Raw genomic sequence first — 19,964 nt, 5'->3', positions numbered from 1 at the left:
CTCTGAATCGCTCCTGATGAGCAGGTAGACACCGTGCATGGCAGCCTCTGCCATCAGTGTGTGAATGTGTGTGAATGGGTGAATGTGGCAAGAGCTGTAAAGCACTTTGAGCTTTATAAATACATGTCCATTTACCATTTAACTTTAACAGCTTTGTGGCTATAGAAATGTTTTGTTTCTGATCAAATCATGTAAAATCATGTAAAGCCCGTGTTCAGCCTAGAACCAACACAACAATGCCTGTAGAAATATTGCAATATACAAAAAAAAGAAAAGAAAAAATCGTACCAGTCATTTATGCAACATGTTAAACATTCTTTTGACAATATACAGAGGTGCACTGTGTTGCTGTACATGTTGCATATGCTACACAAAGCTAAATCTAGCTCATTGAAACCCATAAACGGATAGTTTGGACTTTTCGTCTCCAGTGGCAGCCATGTCAGCTGACTGCAAATGCATTGTTGGTAGTTAGACAGAAAAGCACAGCGACAGGACACTCAGTCAAATGTGTACGGGGGGAAAAGAACATATAGAGTACTGTGCAGCTGATTTAGAGGTCTTCATCATCTGCTCATTGCAATAAAATAATGATAATTTCCCCCCCTGTGACATATTTGATGTGCCTGTTGTCCATTAGCAGCTCAATGTTGATCATTACCAAAATAACCTTTTTTTTTTTGACAATATATAAATGCCCCACAGATGACTGAAAGCAAACATTAAACTCCAAACATTCATTCAAATGTTGATTAAGACATGATTAAGACATAATGATTTCATTCCAAGTAGTAGACATCAGAACAGTTTGCTAATGTTAAAATTTCATTTGTGATTTAAAAAAGTCAACAATAAAAGCAACACTAGTGGTTGCAGCGGTTTGTAAAATGCCCATTGCGGCACTTCCCATTTGTGCAGTGTGTGTGGAGAGAGCATCTCTGTCCACTCAGTTAACAAACTATACATTATATATCTTTTTTTTTTTTTTTTACATCTCAGCGGGTTGTAGCTGTAATTACTTAGTACTTTTTCATAACTGCAGTCTTGTAGTCCAGTGTGAGTCAGTGAAAGTTTGTATCCAGCCATGGTTGATTCATTTACCAGTGATTTTTGAAACTTGAGTGTCAGTGGCTGACAGTGAACTTGTGTTCAACAGGACTCTAAAAAACCTAGCTTGAGAATATCTAACCTATTTAATCTGGACAGGATTGAGAAAGGTCCATTCTTCCTCTTCTCTTATGCAGTCTCCATTCTCCAGTTATTATCTTTCCCTCTCTGTTCTGCTTTCCCTTTCAAACTATTGACTCTTAATCTCAGTGAACCCTGCTTTTGTATTCAAAGAGCATTAAAAATGCAGGAGAGCAGGCTGATATAATTGTTTAGCCAATTACACAGCATAATAGCCACTTGCTCCACACAGCCACAGGGACGATAGCAGCCGCCTGGCACAATTACCTCAAAAGACATTGTCTCAGGAAGTAGCAGGAACTGCTGGGCCCTGCAGTGATGAACGGTCAGGCCAGTGGAACCACAATGTTGATAAATTGTTTGCTGCTATGAACCGGGGCCGAACCAATGCTGGATGTGAGATATTCCACGCTGTATCTGGCCAATGTAGAAGTCTGCATTTCTGGAGAAGTCCTGACAGACTGAGGAGTGGGCATCGCCCAGAGCACAGTAAAGGGCGGTGCCACCCACACTGATCACTACGGTAACCAGACATAGCAGGAAGAGAAGAAGGCAGGAGTCCCCACCGCCAACATCTATAGAAGAGGAACAAAGGGAGGGAGGCAGGGCGTTGGAGTTCATCAATTATTTCTAGACATTTTATTGTCGCAATGGATTTGTAAATTTGGTGTAGGTTACCTAGCCTACACCAAATGTCCAGTATGTAGGATTTAGTGGCATCTAGTGGTGAGGTTGCAGATTGAATATAACTGAATACCCCTCTCTTCTCATGTTTTACAGAACATAATAATGTGTTCTATTTGTATAGTTTGTTTTTTTTACTCATAGTTACTTACCTACTTACTTAGGTTATAGTTTACTGTTTTAGTGCGCTGTCATTTAATTTGGACAACGAAGTTTCAACAAAGGCTCTACTCTGTACATATTAAAGGCTCATTCCAGGGTAAACAAAACACAAAAAATCTTAGTTTCAGATAATTATTAACTAGTAAAAACACAATTTGGAATAATAAATTCAATTTCTGTTATTCAATGCCCTTAAATCCTACACACTGGACCTTTAACTCATTCAATGTTACAAAAAACACACAAACTAACCGTGCTCATAGGCGTCATCAGGGACTCTGAAGCGGACGCGTCTTTTGGCAGGGGTTTTGTCAGGTCGGGGCTCTGAGGTGGCAGACACACTCACATTGTCCACGCCAAGACTCCGCTTCTTCAGTATGGAGACCAGGCCAGAGGCAGGAGACATCTGAGAAGGGAAAAAACATAAACAAAGAGATGTTAGGAGGCATGGACACATATGTTAACAGAAGCATTATTAATATTTACATAAAATACAGTTTGATCTAATTTAATACACTGACAACATTGTCTATGAGAGAGAACTAAGAAAGGGTGTTCCTCATCAGCCATGTCCACCAGGTGTCAGTACATCACACAGTCAGCAGCAACAAACTTTAAACCTCACTAACACTAACAATGCTCCCTGACAGATTTACAGTCAGTCTTACAGTAATAGACACTCCTTTCCTATGAGACAAATTTTGCACATTGGACCGAATGATCATCCCAGGCTCAACACAAAGGGTTAAAAACACATAATACGACTACAAATGAACTTTGGAGTCCCTGTCGTATTTAGCAATCGCTCTGCTTATCGTTACATCATGTAGTCATAATGTCATCATCCACCTGGTGCTGCCTGACACAAAGTGCTATGAGTCTAAATCTTCAAAAATCTGATTGGTAAAATTTTAAAGCACATCTTTTCCCTCTGTAGTGAAATAAACACTACAGACACCATTCTACTGTATGTCTATACCCTATTTAGAGTTTGATTCCTCGTAGATAGAAACATTTAACATAGTGTGGGACCAAAAAGAAGACACAATTTCTTCGTTATTTGTTGAAAAAGATGCTGTTTAAATTCTGCACCTTAAGTGAACCCATCACAAGGATCTCAAACAGGGAACCAAAATGACCTACTGCTTCCAAGTGCATGACACACTGCATGACATATCCAGTTCTCCTACCTTTCTCTCAGCATACCAGGGTTAAATGTTACATTTGCTTCCACATCCACAAAACAAATCCACTGCCTGGCTGTCAAGGTAATGGATAGGTAATAGCATTAGGGCTGAACCAGGCCCTGTGCTGTCGATTACATCTGCATCCTTTATAGTCTATTTCTATAAATAGTCATCAAAACACCAGTTTAAAGCTAAAATGTGTTTTTGGTTCTGCCAGTGTTTTATTGTTGAGACTTTCAGGAAGATATAATGCAACAAATCACGCCAGGTTATAGGCATACCTGTACAAAATAATCCTAACACTACATACATGCACACCTGCAATCATGCAAAAATATTAAAATATGCCTATAAATAATTTAAAAAAAAGACTTAAATCTTAAATTAAATTTAATATAAGTTGCACCTAACACATGTAAAGTCTGATGAGCTTACTCTTCCACTGTGGATGAGTAAGGGAGAGTGACAGAGAAGCATGATGATGTACACACCTCCTCTACAGTGATGAGCTTAGCCATGTCATCCAGTGAGGCAGCTTCTCTGATGATGTCAGCCTGTTCTACTTCGTACTCGTACTCATCCTCTTCCTCCTCCTCACCCTGCTCCTGCTGCCTCATATGGGCCTCTTGAGAAAGGTGGGCCTCCTGGTGCAGGCAGGTTTCAGTGCTCTCCTGTAGCGATAATGAAATTCAATTATAACTAAAATACCAAGCTACGGTTATGGAGACAGTAATCCTTTTTGTTGTTCTACTTTCTGTTGAAGAACTTTAACACAATTCTGATTGAAGCCATTAAAACTTATGCGAGTTAGGTGAGGTAATCACCAGGAATGATCGGAAATAGAGGAAGTGATCCTTTTCACATTTCCAAGAAAAGCAACAATGGTTTATTAAAGACAAATAGTGGAAGTGAGTAGTTAGCGTGAGCTGCAATCACCACCATGACTAAGAAGAAACACAACTCAAACCTCATTAACAGAAGTAAACAACTATAATACTGTTCCTGGTGACACAGTTACAGGGAACTACAGTGTAAAATTACTGCCAAAACAAACAACTCACAGATAACACAGAGGACAGACTTCACATAACGACTGGATTTCTCTACATTTACAGTACTTTGATTTAATTTTTTAATATTTGGTAAAATATCAGTAATACTGATAAATATACCTTCTCTTCAGCGAGGGCTTCCTGGTGCAGCTGTTGTGCCTCCACCTCTGCCCCACTGACCAGAGTCTCCACAGGGAGAGCTTCCTGACAAAGAGGGGAACCTCTTTCCTTCTGCTTCTCCTCCTCTTCATCCTCTCCCTCCTCTTCCATCTCCAGAGCCTCGGCTGCCTCCTCCACGTCCCCCTCCTCCTCTTCTCTTCTTTCCTCCTTTTCCTGTGCTAGACCTAAATCTCCTCCCTGCTGCTCTGCGGGTTTGGACTGATCCATTTCTCCAGATGACGAGGGGTGCAGTGCATTTCCTATGACTGGAATGGTGTATCCTACCCCTCCTTCCGCCTCTCCTCCCCCTCTGTTGCTGCCCTGCCTGTCAGTCAGCTGAGATCTATGGAAACTGTCCCTTCCCTCTAATTCTCTGTCTGGGTCTTCCCTGTCCTTCTCAGAGATCTCAGGGGATTTGAGCCCATCAGTTAAATTAATGGAGGGTACGACTGGGCGGCTGCTCTGAGAATGGGAGGAGTCTTCAGCTCTCTGCTCCATGCCATCGTCGACCTGACGGGCTGCATGAAGAAAAGAAGGAGAGCAGAGCTTTATGTCAGTAGAAACACTGATCTGTTTACCATAGGCAGGGAGATCTGCTCTCAGATATAAACCAGAGATCCTATACAGAAATAAAACCTCTTAAAATACGTCTTTTCAACACACTACACAATGAAACAGGAGCTGCTTGCATCTTATTTTCCATGTATCCAATTCCTGAAACTTGTGGATGTAACAGTTTTAAGATTTCCTTAAATTATGAACAACCAACTGGAAAAAAATGTCAATCTCTCCAGTGCATGAAAACCTTTTATCAAGCTCATATAATCAGAGCATTTAGAAGTGTGGGGAAGCAGTTGAGCAATACTGTGTTGACAGAACATGTTTATTCTGTCTTTTAGTGAGACTGTTGTGTTGTATGAAATGAAACTACCATGAAACTCAAACATTGCCCTGATGTCTGATCAATAAAACATTTCACTAAGAACATGCAAAATGTCAGAGCAAATGAATATAACAAAACTAGGAACTATTTTCTTTCTACCAAACTACATCCACCAACCATATCAACACGTAGAAGGAAACATGCATCTACTCATGGATGAGAGGCTAGCTAACTAAGTTAGGTAACATTACAGCTCAGCAGAGGAGGACACCATTAATGTTAACATCCCGCACTGTCACAAGTTGCTTGTCCATATGTAGATGCATGCTTCCTTCTGTGCTGTGATTTAGGGTAGTGCAATAAAAAAGAAAATAGTGACTACATTATACTTTTCACGACAAGGTCATCTTGTTCCATTATACTCAAGAAAAGGCAGAAATCTCTACAGCCGATATCTCTAAAACTTAGCAACTCACTAACAATCTAGATGGATAAATAGCAGTACAGATAAGATGAAACATGTGTCCTTTTGATTCTGGGGTGAACTGTCCCTTTAAATAAGAGCTTTCAGCGACTTACCGATCGTTTGGCTTTCCCTGGCCTAATCACTACAAATTGCATATGAATTACATTACAACCAAGCAGTTTTCAAGGCATTTTGTACCATAATTGTGAAATTTCATTGTTGACTTAAGGTCCTCTTACTAGTTTTTTGCCCCCAAACTTTCAACTGCAGCTGAGAGTTCATTCTCCTTTAAGTTGAAAGCTCCAGAAAAAGTTAGTAAGTGGACCTCGAGGTATGACATTCCTACTTTTAAACGAATTACATTTTCCAGCGGTCAACAGATATGCACCCACTGACTCACCTGTGGTACATGGAAACAGTGCACCACCTTCTTCTAATGTAGGCCTCAAAACATCAAGAGATGCAGACTGTGCACACACACAAATAAATACAGTCAGTACAGAGATACATTATCACATTTACATACACTACACAGATTAGTAATTTGCAAGTTACACTTTATTAAAAATCTAAATCATGAATGCATGCACACTCAACACATCAATATTTTACATGTAACATGAATCACTCAAAATGCAAAATGCACACTCATTCAGCTTTTTATATACATATGTACATTCTTTCTCAAACACAGACAATAAAAAAGATAAAGGTCTTACCACGTCATCTTTAGCTCTCGGTCTATGAACAGAAGAGAGTAAGAGAGACAGAGTGAGATGGTGAGAGTGTTGGTTGTTCTTGGTTTTAGTAAATGAAGACGTGAAAGATGGTTGACCCTTCTCTACTCTCCCCATCTAAAATTAGCCCGAACACATTTCCTTGGCTATAACAACGTGAGTGTGCATGTGTGTATGAGTGACACTCTGTGTATATGCGTGTGTGTGTGTGTGTGTGTGCGTGCGTGTGTGTGTGTGTGTGTGTGTGTCTGAGTTAGGCGAATGAAACCCTAGCAGTGTGATGGCTCAAATGTCTGAAAGTGCAGCAGCAGCAAAGACACATATGTTTAAACTATCACTGCACTACCACACCACACACACAGATATACATACAAACAGACACATAAACACACACACACACACCACACACACACCTGCCTAGGCACATACATAAAGTGCATGTGTGTATAGTGTGAATGGGTGTGTGTCTGGCAGCTGTATTACACTGAGGACTTCCTATTAAATATTGAAAAACGCCAAGGTGGGCTTCACCTGACTGATTTGTTACACTTGCATGAGCACACACCACAACAGACACACATCACACACTCCTCAACAATCAACACAGCCACACACACACAACACACACTGTATTACAGAGCACAATAGAAGTTAATATGCAAATTTGCAGCCAACTGATTATCATGTTCAACATTCAAATATGTCACCACACGTAGCGTATATATGTACATAATGTATCATCAAAGAGTGCGACACTTAGATAAAAATATGCTTGTATAAAATCTTTACGTAAGAAGAAAACATCACTATCAGTTTTTATCTCTGTGCATCCCTTATATATACCAGTTATGGAAAAGTGTATAAAGACAAAAAATGGCAAAACAACTTTGCTCAGTTTTAAGTGAAAAAATATGTATTCCTATAAATCCATAGCTGTCTTATTTACTCTTATCTCATTTGTTTCAGATACAAAAGAAGGATAAGGATTTCTTGACCACAAGTTGCTAAGTGGAGTGACTATGTGCAGCCTCTCAGAGAGGATTTGTCAAATTTGTACACAATTATAGTTCTGTATAAAAGTCATGCAATCTTGCATGTACTTGGTGAGTAGTTTGTTAATTAACAAGACACAATGCTGAAATAAAATGTGTATCTTGTTAACCATAGGAAGGTGTATTTTTAAGCCTCTGATGAAGCTAGGCTAACTGATCACCACTGTCTGACTCTAGTTAAAACAGTAAATAACAATATTTCTCAAAATGTTGGAGTGATTTCTGGTTTAAACTATTTTTAGGGTCATCTTGACTTCAGCAGAACAATAAGGCACATTTTCCTCGTTCCTACTGCGGTTCTTAGAGCGTTCTTGAGACTACAAAAAGCAGTACCTTTCAAAAAAATCTAGTGGTTCAGGTCATATAAACAATAAAAAGAAAAGAAATGTCAATCTAAAGAGGACATGGACACACACACACACAAACACATACACACAGATGCATGCAGACTGACCGACTGTGCGTCTGGCAGATGTGTTTAAGAGTGTCCAGATGTTGGGTTGCCAGGTCCGGGGAGGTCTTTCTACACTGGCTCTCTAAGAGAGACGGAGAGACACAGAGAGATACAGTTAAAAGCATGGATACAACTATTAGCTGAGATCCCCTGTAAGTAATAAAAATATAAATATTATCTGGGTCCATAATCTTAAATCTTTACTGATGGAATTTCCATCCTGTGATCACTGAAGCTACATCAAATATACATTACTGGGAGACACAGAGGCTGCAGTTATACTGTTGAGTAGTCGTATGCTTCATACAATGACAAAGATGATATTCACTCATATTTAAAGAAACCTCTAAGGCTCAATTTCAAGTGCAAGACTTATTTCTTTTACAAGTGTGTGGTCTATATAAAATTATTATATGAACTTAAACTCCTATTTCTGTAGCTTCTATTTTTAGAGACGCCCCAAAACAGATTAAAAGTTTCAACTCTCCTGCTTAAGACAGCATCCGGAGAAAGAAACACTTTAAATCTATATTACAAATATTATTTGTAATATAGATGTAAGCATTTTGTTACACAGGCAAAAATATTCAATACATTTGTGTATGTATGCATCGGATGCATGTGTGTGAAAGCATTACCCCACTGTTTCTGTAATGCATTCAGGTTGTCCAATACTCTCTGGTGGTAGAGTCTCTCTAGTTGGATGCACCATAATGCCCGCTGGTCTGAACATCACAGGTTAAGAAACACATATACACACACAATACATAACAGGCCCTGTAGAGCACTACTCACAACTCTAAAACTCTCACCAACCATTGCAGCGGACAGAGGTAAATGGACAAAAGAAACTGAGAATGACAAAATACGAGGACAAACAGAGACAGAAAGAGGAGGAAACAGAGTCAGGCCAAAAGAGATAGAAGGAGAAAGCACTCCAGGATGCAGTGTCTCATGTTTATGGATATGAGGAGCCAAAACACAATCCTTCTTTGACATGGCTCAATGCTTTCTCTCTCTCTCTGCCTGTCTAACTAACTCTCTATACATGCCTGACAAAGCTAAGCTAGCTCTCACTTCTCTCTGACTCTCTTATCTCTTCCCTCTCACTGCATCTCTTTCCTCTGATTAAAAATTGTCAAAATGTCCATGTATTTATCAGGCTCACTCTCCTGCCTTTCTTATTCATTTCTTCCTACTTAGTTTTATACTTTAGTGTCTGTAATTCTTTGAGTGCATTAGTATGAGGGTCTCTCGTTCCTGTATTCAGCTTGTGTGTGTGCCTGTACAGTGACATTCAACATTTTAATTTCAAAACAGAAGGTTCTTTGGTTAAGGATGAGGGTCTACATAATGACCCATAAGTAATCATGATGATAAAAGAACCTTTTGCTTTGTAAACAGCCAAAAAGTTCAACTGGATAGTTTGATTTTAATTCACTAAAAGAGATCTTGGGATTATTAAGCACTGATAATCATTATTTTCTCAGAAATTATCGGTAAATGCAGCAATCTTTCCTCATCAAGTGCCTTGTTTTGGCAACAAGCTGTAATAGTTTTTTAAAATCCATTTGATCTTCTGTAATTACCCGTCTTCATGTTGTTCACTTTATCTTGCTTTATTTTGTCTTTATGCTTCAGCATTTTCTCTTATCCCCTTCTCTTCACAGTAGTCCCTGTCCACTCGGTCTACTCTTTCTCTTGCTCTCTTTTAAACCTCACTGTCTTTAAAGTAAGTGAGGCCACAAGTAATCCACTGTAAGCTAACTGTTACAAGTCCATCCAAATCCTTAGGATCTTAGTGCAGTGTGTGAAATAATACAGATTAAAATAGAGCAGTAGTTAGCCAGAGGGAGAAAGCATAATAAAAACACATGTATGGACAAGCAGGCAAGCAGCAAGTTAAGTACACAGGAGAAGTTTATGACATACTTAGCATAAATTAAAATAAAAGCTGCGCCCCAACGCCCAACCCCAACACACAGATATAATGATAAGGATACAGTCTTCATGAAGGACAAAGGCCTCAGCAATCTGCAGAGAGACAGACAAAGAGAGACTTTCAGTTTAAGTAAAGTGCATGCTTTTTTCAAACTTTTATCACTTCAGTTTTGTCATGTAATCTATCAAGGAACTTGGCTCAATAAGGTTTTGAAACCAGGCTGAAACTATTCCCCAGGCTTGTTCCTGAACACGACAGAAGACCCCAAAATGTGATCTGGCAAAGTACAAAAAACAGGTAGGAAACACCATACTATACAGAGCTGTGACTGTACTGCGACTGTTGCAATGACTTCTATAATCATTAACGAGGACAATTAAATACATAATCTGATCTGAGGAACAAAATACATTTGTTAAACAGGTAAGCAAGAGTGAAAATGAGAGTGAGAGTGAAAAGCAAGCCAGAATAACAAGAGACCACGGAAGACACTCTACCTCTCTTCAGCGAGTGTCGTTTTCATGCTGCTCAGCTGATCACAGAACAAGAGAAGTGTGTGTGTGTATGTGTGTGTTGTGAGTCTGTGGCAGAGAGGCAGAGAGGGAGGGAGAGAGGGAGAGAGAAAGAGAGAGAGACAGAGAGAAAGAGAGAGAGAGGGGGGAGGAGGAAAGGAGGGCACAAAAGGCTCTCGCATTTCAGAAGTGAGGGGCGGGTGACGACTGAATGACCTCTATAGGTAACTGTACTGGCTCAAATTCAAAGCTGCATTAAGTTTAATTTGTCTTCTTATTTTCAACATAAGATGCACCACAGATAAGACAAACATACCCACTAAAACCCCTACTTTAAGATTCAGGATTTTGCCCCAAAAATATGTCAAAATAAATATACATTCACTGAAAATGTGTTTCTCCAACCTTTGATGAGAATGCTTGTGACTTTGGATCGTAGTTGTGACTTAAAACACTGTTAAACCAAACAGAATGAATTAGCCTGATTAAACTAAATGTAATGCAAATCTATTAGTCATTTTTCTGGACAGTGTCTCGATGAAGTCGGAACAATTTGTCCATTCTTTGGCCCTCCACGCAGGCTTTCTCTGTTGGTTGTCCAACAATTCATATTTATGCTAATGGTGTGGCTTCAATACCTCCAGTCATTTGTGATCCCTGCCCCTCTCTCTCCCCCTCTCTCTTTCCTTATACCAATCTGCAGTTTATTTTATAACTTAATTTGCGTATCATATTATAGCTTACTTTGATTTTCGGAAACCACTGACCATGTTAAATTACTGTATGATTTATAAACTCATCCAAGACACATCCAAAATTTTCATGGATGTCTTAATCTAAAAATAGTAACGCACACATTGAATTACACAGAATTTGCCTATCACATCAGGGTTATTGAGGTTTTCTCTTAAACTCTGAATGTTGACTTTTGGACTTTCCAACGTTCGGCAGTTGGAAACAATCCTATGAAGTCCCCACTGGAATCTAAATCTACAAGTAGTATAATACTAATAATAGTGTAGCCTAATCTTTATCTCCAACCGTGCAGAAATACCAAGGTTTAAACAGAAGAAATACACATGCAAAATAAAAAAATATAATATTAATAAAAGCTGTGCAGCATCCAAATGTTGATTTAGAATTCAAATGTCAACGTTATGAATAAATCTTTGAACTATGCAGCCCTATATCAAATTCACCATTATTAATGTAGTGATTGTGGACTTTTCCAAAAGTTTCCTGCAGGAACCTTCACAGTGAGCAAAAAGAGGTTCGAGTGTGTTTTTCAGCGACAAAATCCTTCTTTTGCAACATTTAGTCAGTCAGAATGACCTTCTAATGCTTAATGACTTTTCGGTGAAGTTCGTCAAGCTCCACTGTCAACAACACCCTAAATATTGAACTTTCATCTGACCTGCAAATAACTGCTTTTGATTGATGGGTTGAGATTAGACCTGTTGTAAAGCTAATTTTCTATTATCACGTTTCAAAGGTTATTGACTGAAGACAGTTGACTGACTGAAGTTGGTGGTTCTGCTTTGTTCGTATCTTCCAAAGTCACTAATGAACTAATAATTCATTTAGAAGTACTTCTTACACACAAGGAGACTTGTGCCATGAGGCATTTTTTTTTTCATCAAGATGGATGTGTTGCACATGTCATGATACATGTACATTTTTTTTTTTTACGATGGCATAATGCTGCAGTTATTTTGTTATTCGTCTTTGGACGAATAACAAAACATTGTGGTTTGCTTCTTGCTTAAAGCTATGTCTACTGTTGTAGTGCCATTAATTCAAGGTATACACTTTTTTCCAAACACACTGCCAAAACCATGATTCAGCTGTTAATTCCTTATTTTTGACTAGTGAGTTTCCACAACACACTTTTTTGGGAAATCATTAGCATAGGCTCTCACTCTACAGAGGACATGGAGACACACACACACACACACACACACACACAGTTAAAGTTAAAGGTAAAGTAAAGTAAGCATAGCGCAGGTGTGCATAGCGGAGGCACTTGTAAATCAAACTGACAGAAACAATCACACACCTCATGACGTGACATGTCCAGTCATGCAGATCTGTGTGTGAGAGAGAAACCAGCAGAGAAGACTGCTCATGTATGTTTTTTGCGTAGTGTGGCTAATGTGGGTACTTCTGTATGAATGTCTGCGTTTGTGTCTGTGTGTATGGATACTGAAGACACCCATGCCTCAGGGTACAAAGTGCCAATGCGATTATGGGGTTGAGTGGATAACAGTGATTTAATGACTAGCGTGAGAGCAAAAGTTTGAAGGGACTAAAATGACAGAAAGTCAGCAAAAATAAACTTTAAGCAATCATTAAAGAGAAGAGTGTCTTTTCAAATAAGTGACTGCTGATATACAGCTGTCAGTAGTAAGAAATTAGACAAACAGGTTACCTGGTGAAGGTATTGTGGCAGATGAGTGTCATCTCCTCTTTGTGCTAACTGCTCAAGAGACTCCTGCAGAGCAGGGCTTGGAATAGGCCCTGTGGCGCAGGTGGAGACTGAGAGACAAGTGGGCACTGGAGTGGAGGTAATTTGTTCCCAATTTGAGGTTACGGGTCCTGTGGTGGAAGTGGAGTCTGTACCAGTAGTCGCAGGCCCTGTGGTCAATGTGAGGGGTCCTGTTGTTGCACTCATAGAGGTGGAATCAGTGGAAGTGGTGAGCCTTGTAGTGCAAGCAGTTACTGTAAAAGTCTCTGCAGTTGAGGCGACAGGTCCTGCATTTGAAGCAGAAATTCCTCCGAAGACAGGCTCTGTGGATGAGGTAAAATGTTCTGTAATAAAGTTAGTATTTTTTGCTATCCTGTCTGTAGCTTCTGTGATACATGTAGGCTCAGGTGGGCTGGTAGGCCTGGTGTCTGAGGTCATAGTTAGTGTAGTAGCATCTATAGGCCCTGTGGTGAAGGTAGGTCCCTGTGAAATGGACCCTGTGTTGGAGGCAACTGATTCAGCGATGGAGGTACGAGACTCCACTTTGACATCACTCTGGCTCAGTGCGCCTTGACTGACAGGATATGCAGTTTCTGGACTGGCCACTGAAATGACAGGGGAAGTCGGCTCTGGACTGGTCCCAGGGCTGAAGGGGTACGGAGTCTCCAACAGACTGCCTACAGGGGGAAAGAAAGAGTGATGAGAGCAAGACGGGGAATAAATAGGGTGAACATGGTGAACATGCTGTAACAAGAGGACTCGCAAATCTTTATCGAAAACTCCTGAGAAGACAGGTTTATAATGTACTGTTAGAGTAAAGCACAGCTCCTATACAATACTAAAAATTATCTTTGGGACAAAAGTCAGAAGATTTACATAGCTGTCATTGTCATTAGGCCTGCAACTAACGCTTTTTTAAATTATTGATGAATCAGCCAATTATTTCCCAGAGACCAAAGTTACTTCCTCAGGTTGCTTCTTTTATTCAACCAACAGTCAAAACTTAAGAGAAAAGCAGAACATGTTTACACTTAAGGGGCTGGTGCCAGTGCAGTTTTGCTTGAAACAAAAATGACTTAAAAGATCAATCGATTATCAAAATAGTTGTCAACTAATTTTCTTTCAATCCTCTAATCCATTAATTGAATAATCAATGCAGCTCTAATTGTAATCCATAAACAAACATATGGATTGCTTTGGATTTCAGATATAAGCTCAACACTAATACCTGCCTTTGGGGGGAATAAAGCCTGAGAAACCACAGAGAACAACTGAGCACACAGAAGGTTCACACTCTTTCCTAACGAGTCAACTGCTCCTAGTTAAAACATAAAAACACAGGTTTACACGTGCATGTGTGTGTTTGTGTGTGTGTATGCTTGTGTGCAAGAGTAGACAAGTATACATGTGAGCTGTAAACTGGTTCTGTTTGATAAACACAATCAGAGATTACCATGTCTGGCTAGCAAGAAAAACTGTGTGTGTGTGAGTTTACCGATTTACTCTCTACTCCTTTTCGTCTCGTCCTTTTTGACCTGTCAGTCATGTGATCACAATGACATCATCACCTCCTAACCAGCCCGAACTCAATCCACAAATGCTGACTAGTTAAAAACATTCAAAAGGCATTACAACAGTGAGCTAGCCCAACTCTGACCAGAGTGGTGGCCTTCACTACACTGTCGCTTCTTGAACTATCACAGTTAAGCAGTGAAAGCTAATTATCGATGACTCATAGCAGCAGTCTATCTGAATGTTGCTTGTGGTTCCCATAATTACAAGATAATCTTGCACTGCCAGGCATAATATTTCTACAATATTTTGTGGGGGGATCTGATTTTTTGGTGTTTAGCAGGCAGACAGCTGTGCAGCAATATATTTTAGAGGAGATGAAAAGACTTTCAAGACATTGATCAAGTGGCCAGTTCGCAATTCTTTCCCAACACATCAGCCATAGCAACTCAATAAAGTAATAATATGCTCAGCAGTATATCTTTGAGCTTGATGTTTTGTTTTACTGCTCCAAAATAGCCCACAAAAGTGTTACTAACATCAAAGACCAACAAGCAACTGTTTGAAACAGTACTGTTGTGTCAAAGTGTGTGTCCATGTGCATGTATATTATGATTTTCTCTTTCACGTGTCTAAGTTCCCTACCTGTTTCAGAATAGGAGGAATCAGTCATGGGAGTGTCTGGAGACCGGCAGCAAATTTGAGAGCTTGATCCCTCTGAAACTTCCTCTTCCTCTTCTTCCTTCATCACCTCATCAATGTCTTCTTCCTCATCCTCCTCTCTGCCCCCTCCCATGCATCCCTCCTTTTCCTGTTCCTCCTCCTCCCCCGTGTCCTTCCCATTGTTGCTGAGAGAGGCTTTTTGGATAAGCCCACGCCCTCCAGAGAGACTTTGACTCTGTGTGAATGCGTTTGCCTCGTTGAGGTTTCGAGTTTGGGCAGTGAGAGCCTCAGGGCTAGGTAGGTTATCACAGAGGTCAACCCCGCCCACCTGAACTTGGGACATTACTCTGCCCTCACTCTCAAACTGACCTGGAGATAAAACAAAGGATCAGTTAAAATTACATTAATAAAGAAACCCAAAGAAAAAATGTATTCCTATACAGTATGAATATCATTCTGTTGATTTTGACTTCATATTAATAGGTCAGCAGCAACTTAAGGCCACAGCATAGGAAAGAAACCGCAACCGGCTTTCCTCAATCTCAAAAGCCTTTGAGTGATTTTCACTGTGAATCACATCCACTTGGTATCTATATTGTGGTTTTGAGGTCGCTAAATATGTTGAGCTTGCTTTTGTGTTATTCTTTTGGATTTAAACACTCACCACCATGATCCATCTGGCACCCCCCTCACAATGTTTGCCCTTTCAGCCTGAAGGTCTGTGCCGCCTGTTAGACAAGCCCTTCTTCAAGCCTGCAGAGATAAGAGAAAGAGACAAAACACAGGCCGACATATACGTGAGCGAACGTATGAGAGAAACAGATAAAGTCGGACTCCACTCAGAGACGACAGTTAGAGTGAGAACGGGAGAGATACGAAACAAGTTTAGCATCATTCCCCAGTTGTCAAACAAAGCCTTGGGCTTAAAGAGATTTGGAAGAAACCTCTCGAGTGCAACGGTTCAACAACACCTCGTACTGCTGCAGTAAAATACTTATTTTACATTATGGGTATTTCAGAAGATATTCAATAACTCTTATGGTACAAACTGACATGGCATAATATAGAAACACAACAAATTAAATGAATGAAAATGCAGTACAAGTCCTAAACCTTCAGAAACCACTGACCAGCTGAACACCAAGCATTAAGGCTAAAGAGGATTGTCCTGCAACTTTACTGTAAATAACGATATCCAGTCATCATCTAGTTACTCACAAGATTCAAGGTGAAATGGTAATTCAAATGTCAAATTTTTAGGATTTAGGTTTAACATTTCAATAAGAATCGGTTTTGCGAAACCAACCATTGAAACATAAAACATTACATGCAGAGATCAAGTCTGAGAGATAAATAGGAGAGATGGCAACACTAAATATTTACAAGTCGGCTGTCGTGCTGTTAACTTATTGTGGAAGGATTTAGAAGAGCGGTAACACTGACAATTTACAACCCACATTGAAAAAATTAAAAATAAAAGAAGGAGACAACTGGCAAAGTGATACATGGCAAAATACATTGAGATACTATCCACCCCTATTGGCATACCTTAGGAAGAAAGAATATTATGAACCACTAAACAGTGTAATCCAAACAACAACACTGCAAAATACAGTACAGCCTCCAAAACGAATATAGAGTATAAGCTTGTTAAAGATTAGATTTATTGTAGAGCTGCTGCACTTAATTTTACTACCTGACTTGTGTTCACAGTTGACTTAGCAACAGTCTGAACACAAACGCACACAGGTACGAAAACTGTTAGGTTGGTTTGTCACTGTTGCTCCTTACAACCAATTTCTGGACAACCCAAGGTAAACAGACGCATTCAAGTGTGTGGGACAACAATTACTGAGGGCATGTACTGGTAAACTATTATGGCATTGAAACAAAGTCTGAGTTACACTGTTATTTTCATTGTCGATTAGTCTGTCGATTATTTTCCTAAATTCAGTGTTTCCCAAAGCCCGAGATGGCGTCTTCAAATGTCTTGTCTTGTCCACAAGCCAAAGATATTCAGTTTACTGTCATAGAGGAGTAGAGAAACCAGAAAATATTCACATTTAAGATGGTTGTGTTACTCAAATGAGTTACTTGATTATCAAAATAGTAGCACAATAATCTAATAGTTGACACCTGATCAATTAATCACTGTAGCTCTATATCTTATTGACTTGATGATGTGTGTAAATGACATTTTTTGCAGACCTCAATATTGCCCTTTCTGTTTGCACACCAACAGTCTAGCTAAAATGATGCCAGAATAACAAGCTGGGGTTTTTTTTTTTAATCCCCAAGCATGTTTTCACATTTCATTTCCTGTTTTGGTCATGTGGTTTTATTTTCCCACATTCAAATGCCAGTGTCTGAATATTAAGAATTAAAAATTAATTGCTCTTTGAAAGGGTGCTTGTGTTATAATGCTACGATTACATTATCATTATATCAGTAGCATGAGATGGTCTTCAAAGGAAAATAATATTGTTCAGCGCAATAATTCTTGCCAAGTCTGCCAAGTCCTGCCAACTTTCACCAAATACACATGGAGCAGACATTCCAGAGCTTGTAATACAAACACACAAATGACTCACAACTTACAGTGCACTGGCTTTGCCTCCTATGCCTAGCTACAATATGCATGGCTGTATCCTACAGCAACAGCCATATAAACATGCAAAACAGTTGTATTAATTTTGGTGATATTTTCACACTAAAACCTCCGCAAACACACACATCCAGGCTAATGAAGGCCTATCTCAGTGGAATAAGGCTGCCCTGGTTTCCTGCAGCACTTAGCTAATTGTTCTTCCTGTAACTCCGTATTATCCTGTGTGAGACTCAGTCCAAAAATTTAGAAAGACAAATGAAAGCCGGGGCAAACGCTCCTAACACAGCTTTAGTTGCATCCATATTCTTATTAAAACTCTCATGACAATTAATCATTAAGTATTGTAACAAATACACGTGTCAGAGAGGAATCCCTGTAGAGATGAGCCCATGAACGAATCAGCACTGAGGGCTGCTGTCTCCAAAGGGAGGTAAGAACCTACAGGATGATGTAACCATCTTGCATTTCGGTTGCATAAGCTTTATATATCTTAAGAGACGACACATTCTGGATACATGTTAAATCCCAGTGGACAGATATGAACATGGCTTTGAGATTTAAATAGAACCGAGTATAGGATAAGAGACTGTTTTGGAGTCTAATTACTCCAATCTCTAATTGTCCCTCTGGAAAGGTAAAACAGTCCCAGACCATGAAAAACAACTGTGACACGGAGGCTTATGCAACAGCAACCTCTAGATTACAAACACATGTGTTATTATACATGTCATATATGTTTGTGGATGTATTTTTTGTGTCCATCAACACTATCCTTTAGTGTGCTTCTCCCACAGAGCCATCTGTCCATACAACCATCCATCCACTCCTCTTTTTGTCTGTGACCTACTCCACAGGGGACCATAAATAATGAAAGACAGAAGAAGGGACAAACAGAGAGGGGAATTCAGCCAGAGGGGGGAAAAAACACAAAGGTAGAAGTTTTTTTACACCTTTGTGTTTGAATCTGACCTATGAGAGGCCACTGCAAGGAGACAGCAGAGCTACTGTCAGTCAGAAACATGCGAGGTAAACTGACAGCGTCACATTGTGTTTACATGTACATTTTATAGAAATCAGCTAAAATAGAAATGTAGCCAGCTTGCAAATGAATGTTGCAGTAACCTTAACTGCACCCTTGCCATTCAAAGAGGTGGGGCATTGGATCGGATTCAACAAATCAGGCCAGCAAAAATATGTTTTCCCTAGCTAGTTAACCTACAAGTTTGACTTGATGTTGTGTCCATACATAATCAACTTTAACGTTAGCTAAAACGTGATGACCCCGCGGGAAAGTGACAGGCAGTGACAGAAAACACACATGCAGTGACAGCAGACTGGCTGTCATTTCTCCCCACTGATTTCGTGGTCGGTATCTGGCTTCAGAAGCTACTCAGCTAATTAACCTAGCTAGGTTTGATTAAAAAGGCTAGCTAGCATAACGTTATGTTAAAATACGTAGCTTGGTCGCTGTTGTAACATTTGTAAGCACTGTGTTGATTTAACGTCACGTTGCTTGACAGGCTTGTACCGTTTCATTAAATTGGTAGAAATCGTCCGAGTAGAGCTGCTGACTTTACTTTAATAAAGCTAGCTAACACAACGCAAAAACAACACAGCGATATTTTAGTTGGCGTTAACGTATGGGACGGCAGTGTAATGTAACGCTATGCCGTCGTTGCTAGCTAACCAAAGCTAGCTGACTACAGTAGACACATCTGGGCTCCTCACCGCAGAGAAACCCTTAAAAAAAATGTTACACACCTTACCGTAAACATTAATGTCCTAGCTTTCACATAGCTTTACAACTTCTGCGACACGATACAGCCAAGTGGTACTTACGGCTGAAAAGGTTGGCTGAATGGTAAAAGCTCGGGCATCAGACACTTTGCTGTAGATGTTGTCGCTGTAGTGAGTGTAGGTGTTACCGACAGTCAGGGTCGTTGCTACCGCTGTCATCAGGCCTGTGCTGCCTGCTGCTGCTGCTGGTGAACGTACCGGCGCAGAATGCACTGTCGCCATCTTGTGTTTCCATACTGTCAGTACGTAGGAGTTTTCTTTTTCCTGCAGGGGATTTATTAATAGTGCAAACAATTTAATTTAGTGCCTTTGCTCCAAGAAGAGGACCTACTTTCACTTCATGGTGTTGGCACAATCAGCTCTGAGGAGGCTGTATCTGATAAATTGCCTCCAGTGATGTCACTCAGTGTTCTCGTTGCATTGTGGGTAATGCTGGCACCAG

General features: G+C 39.9%; 1 protein-coding gene across 1 annotated transcript; it reads right to left on the bottom strand.

Annotated features, from left to right (window-relative positions):
• Window positions 1-992: 992 nt before the first annotated feature.
• cnsta (consortin, connexin sorting protein a) lies at window positions 993-19,878 on the bottom strand. Its single transcript, XM_073464190.1, has 13 exons — window positions 19,565-19,878; window positions 15,782-15,870; window positions 15,100-15,486; window positions 12,907-13,619; window positions 10,028-10,058; window positions 8,663-8,749; window positions 8,025-8,106; window positions 6,501-6,522; window positions 6,182-6,248; window positions 4,394-4,950; window positions 3,713-3,892; window positions 2,287-2,440; window positions 993-1,763 (listed from the first exon to the last, which is right to left on the bottom strand). Exons 2-13 carry the CDS (start codon window positions 15,792-15,794, stop codon window positions 1,555-1,557), a joined length of 2,502 nt encoding a protein of 833 aa, XP_073320291.1. The 5' UTR covers window positions 15,795-15,870; window positions 19,565-19,878; the 3' UTR covers window positions 993-1,554.
• Between the last annotated feature and the right edge of the window lie 86 nt (window positions 19,879-19,964).

Source organism: Pagrus major, chromosome 4, assembly GCF_040436345.1.
Source record: "Pagrus major chromosome 4, Pma_NU_1.0".
In the NCBI taxonomy this organism is placed as follows: domain Eukaryota; kingdom Metazoa; phylum Chordata; class Actinopteri; order Spariformes; family Sparidae; genus Pagrus; species Pagrus major.
Note: the sequence above shows the minus strand (reverse complement) of the source record. Positions and strands in the feature narration are given on the sequence as shown.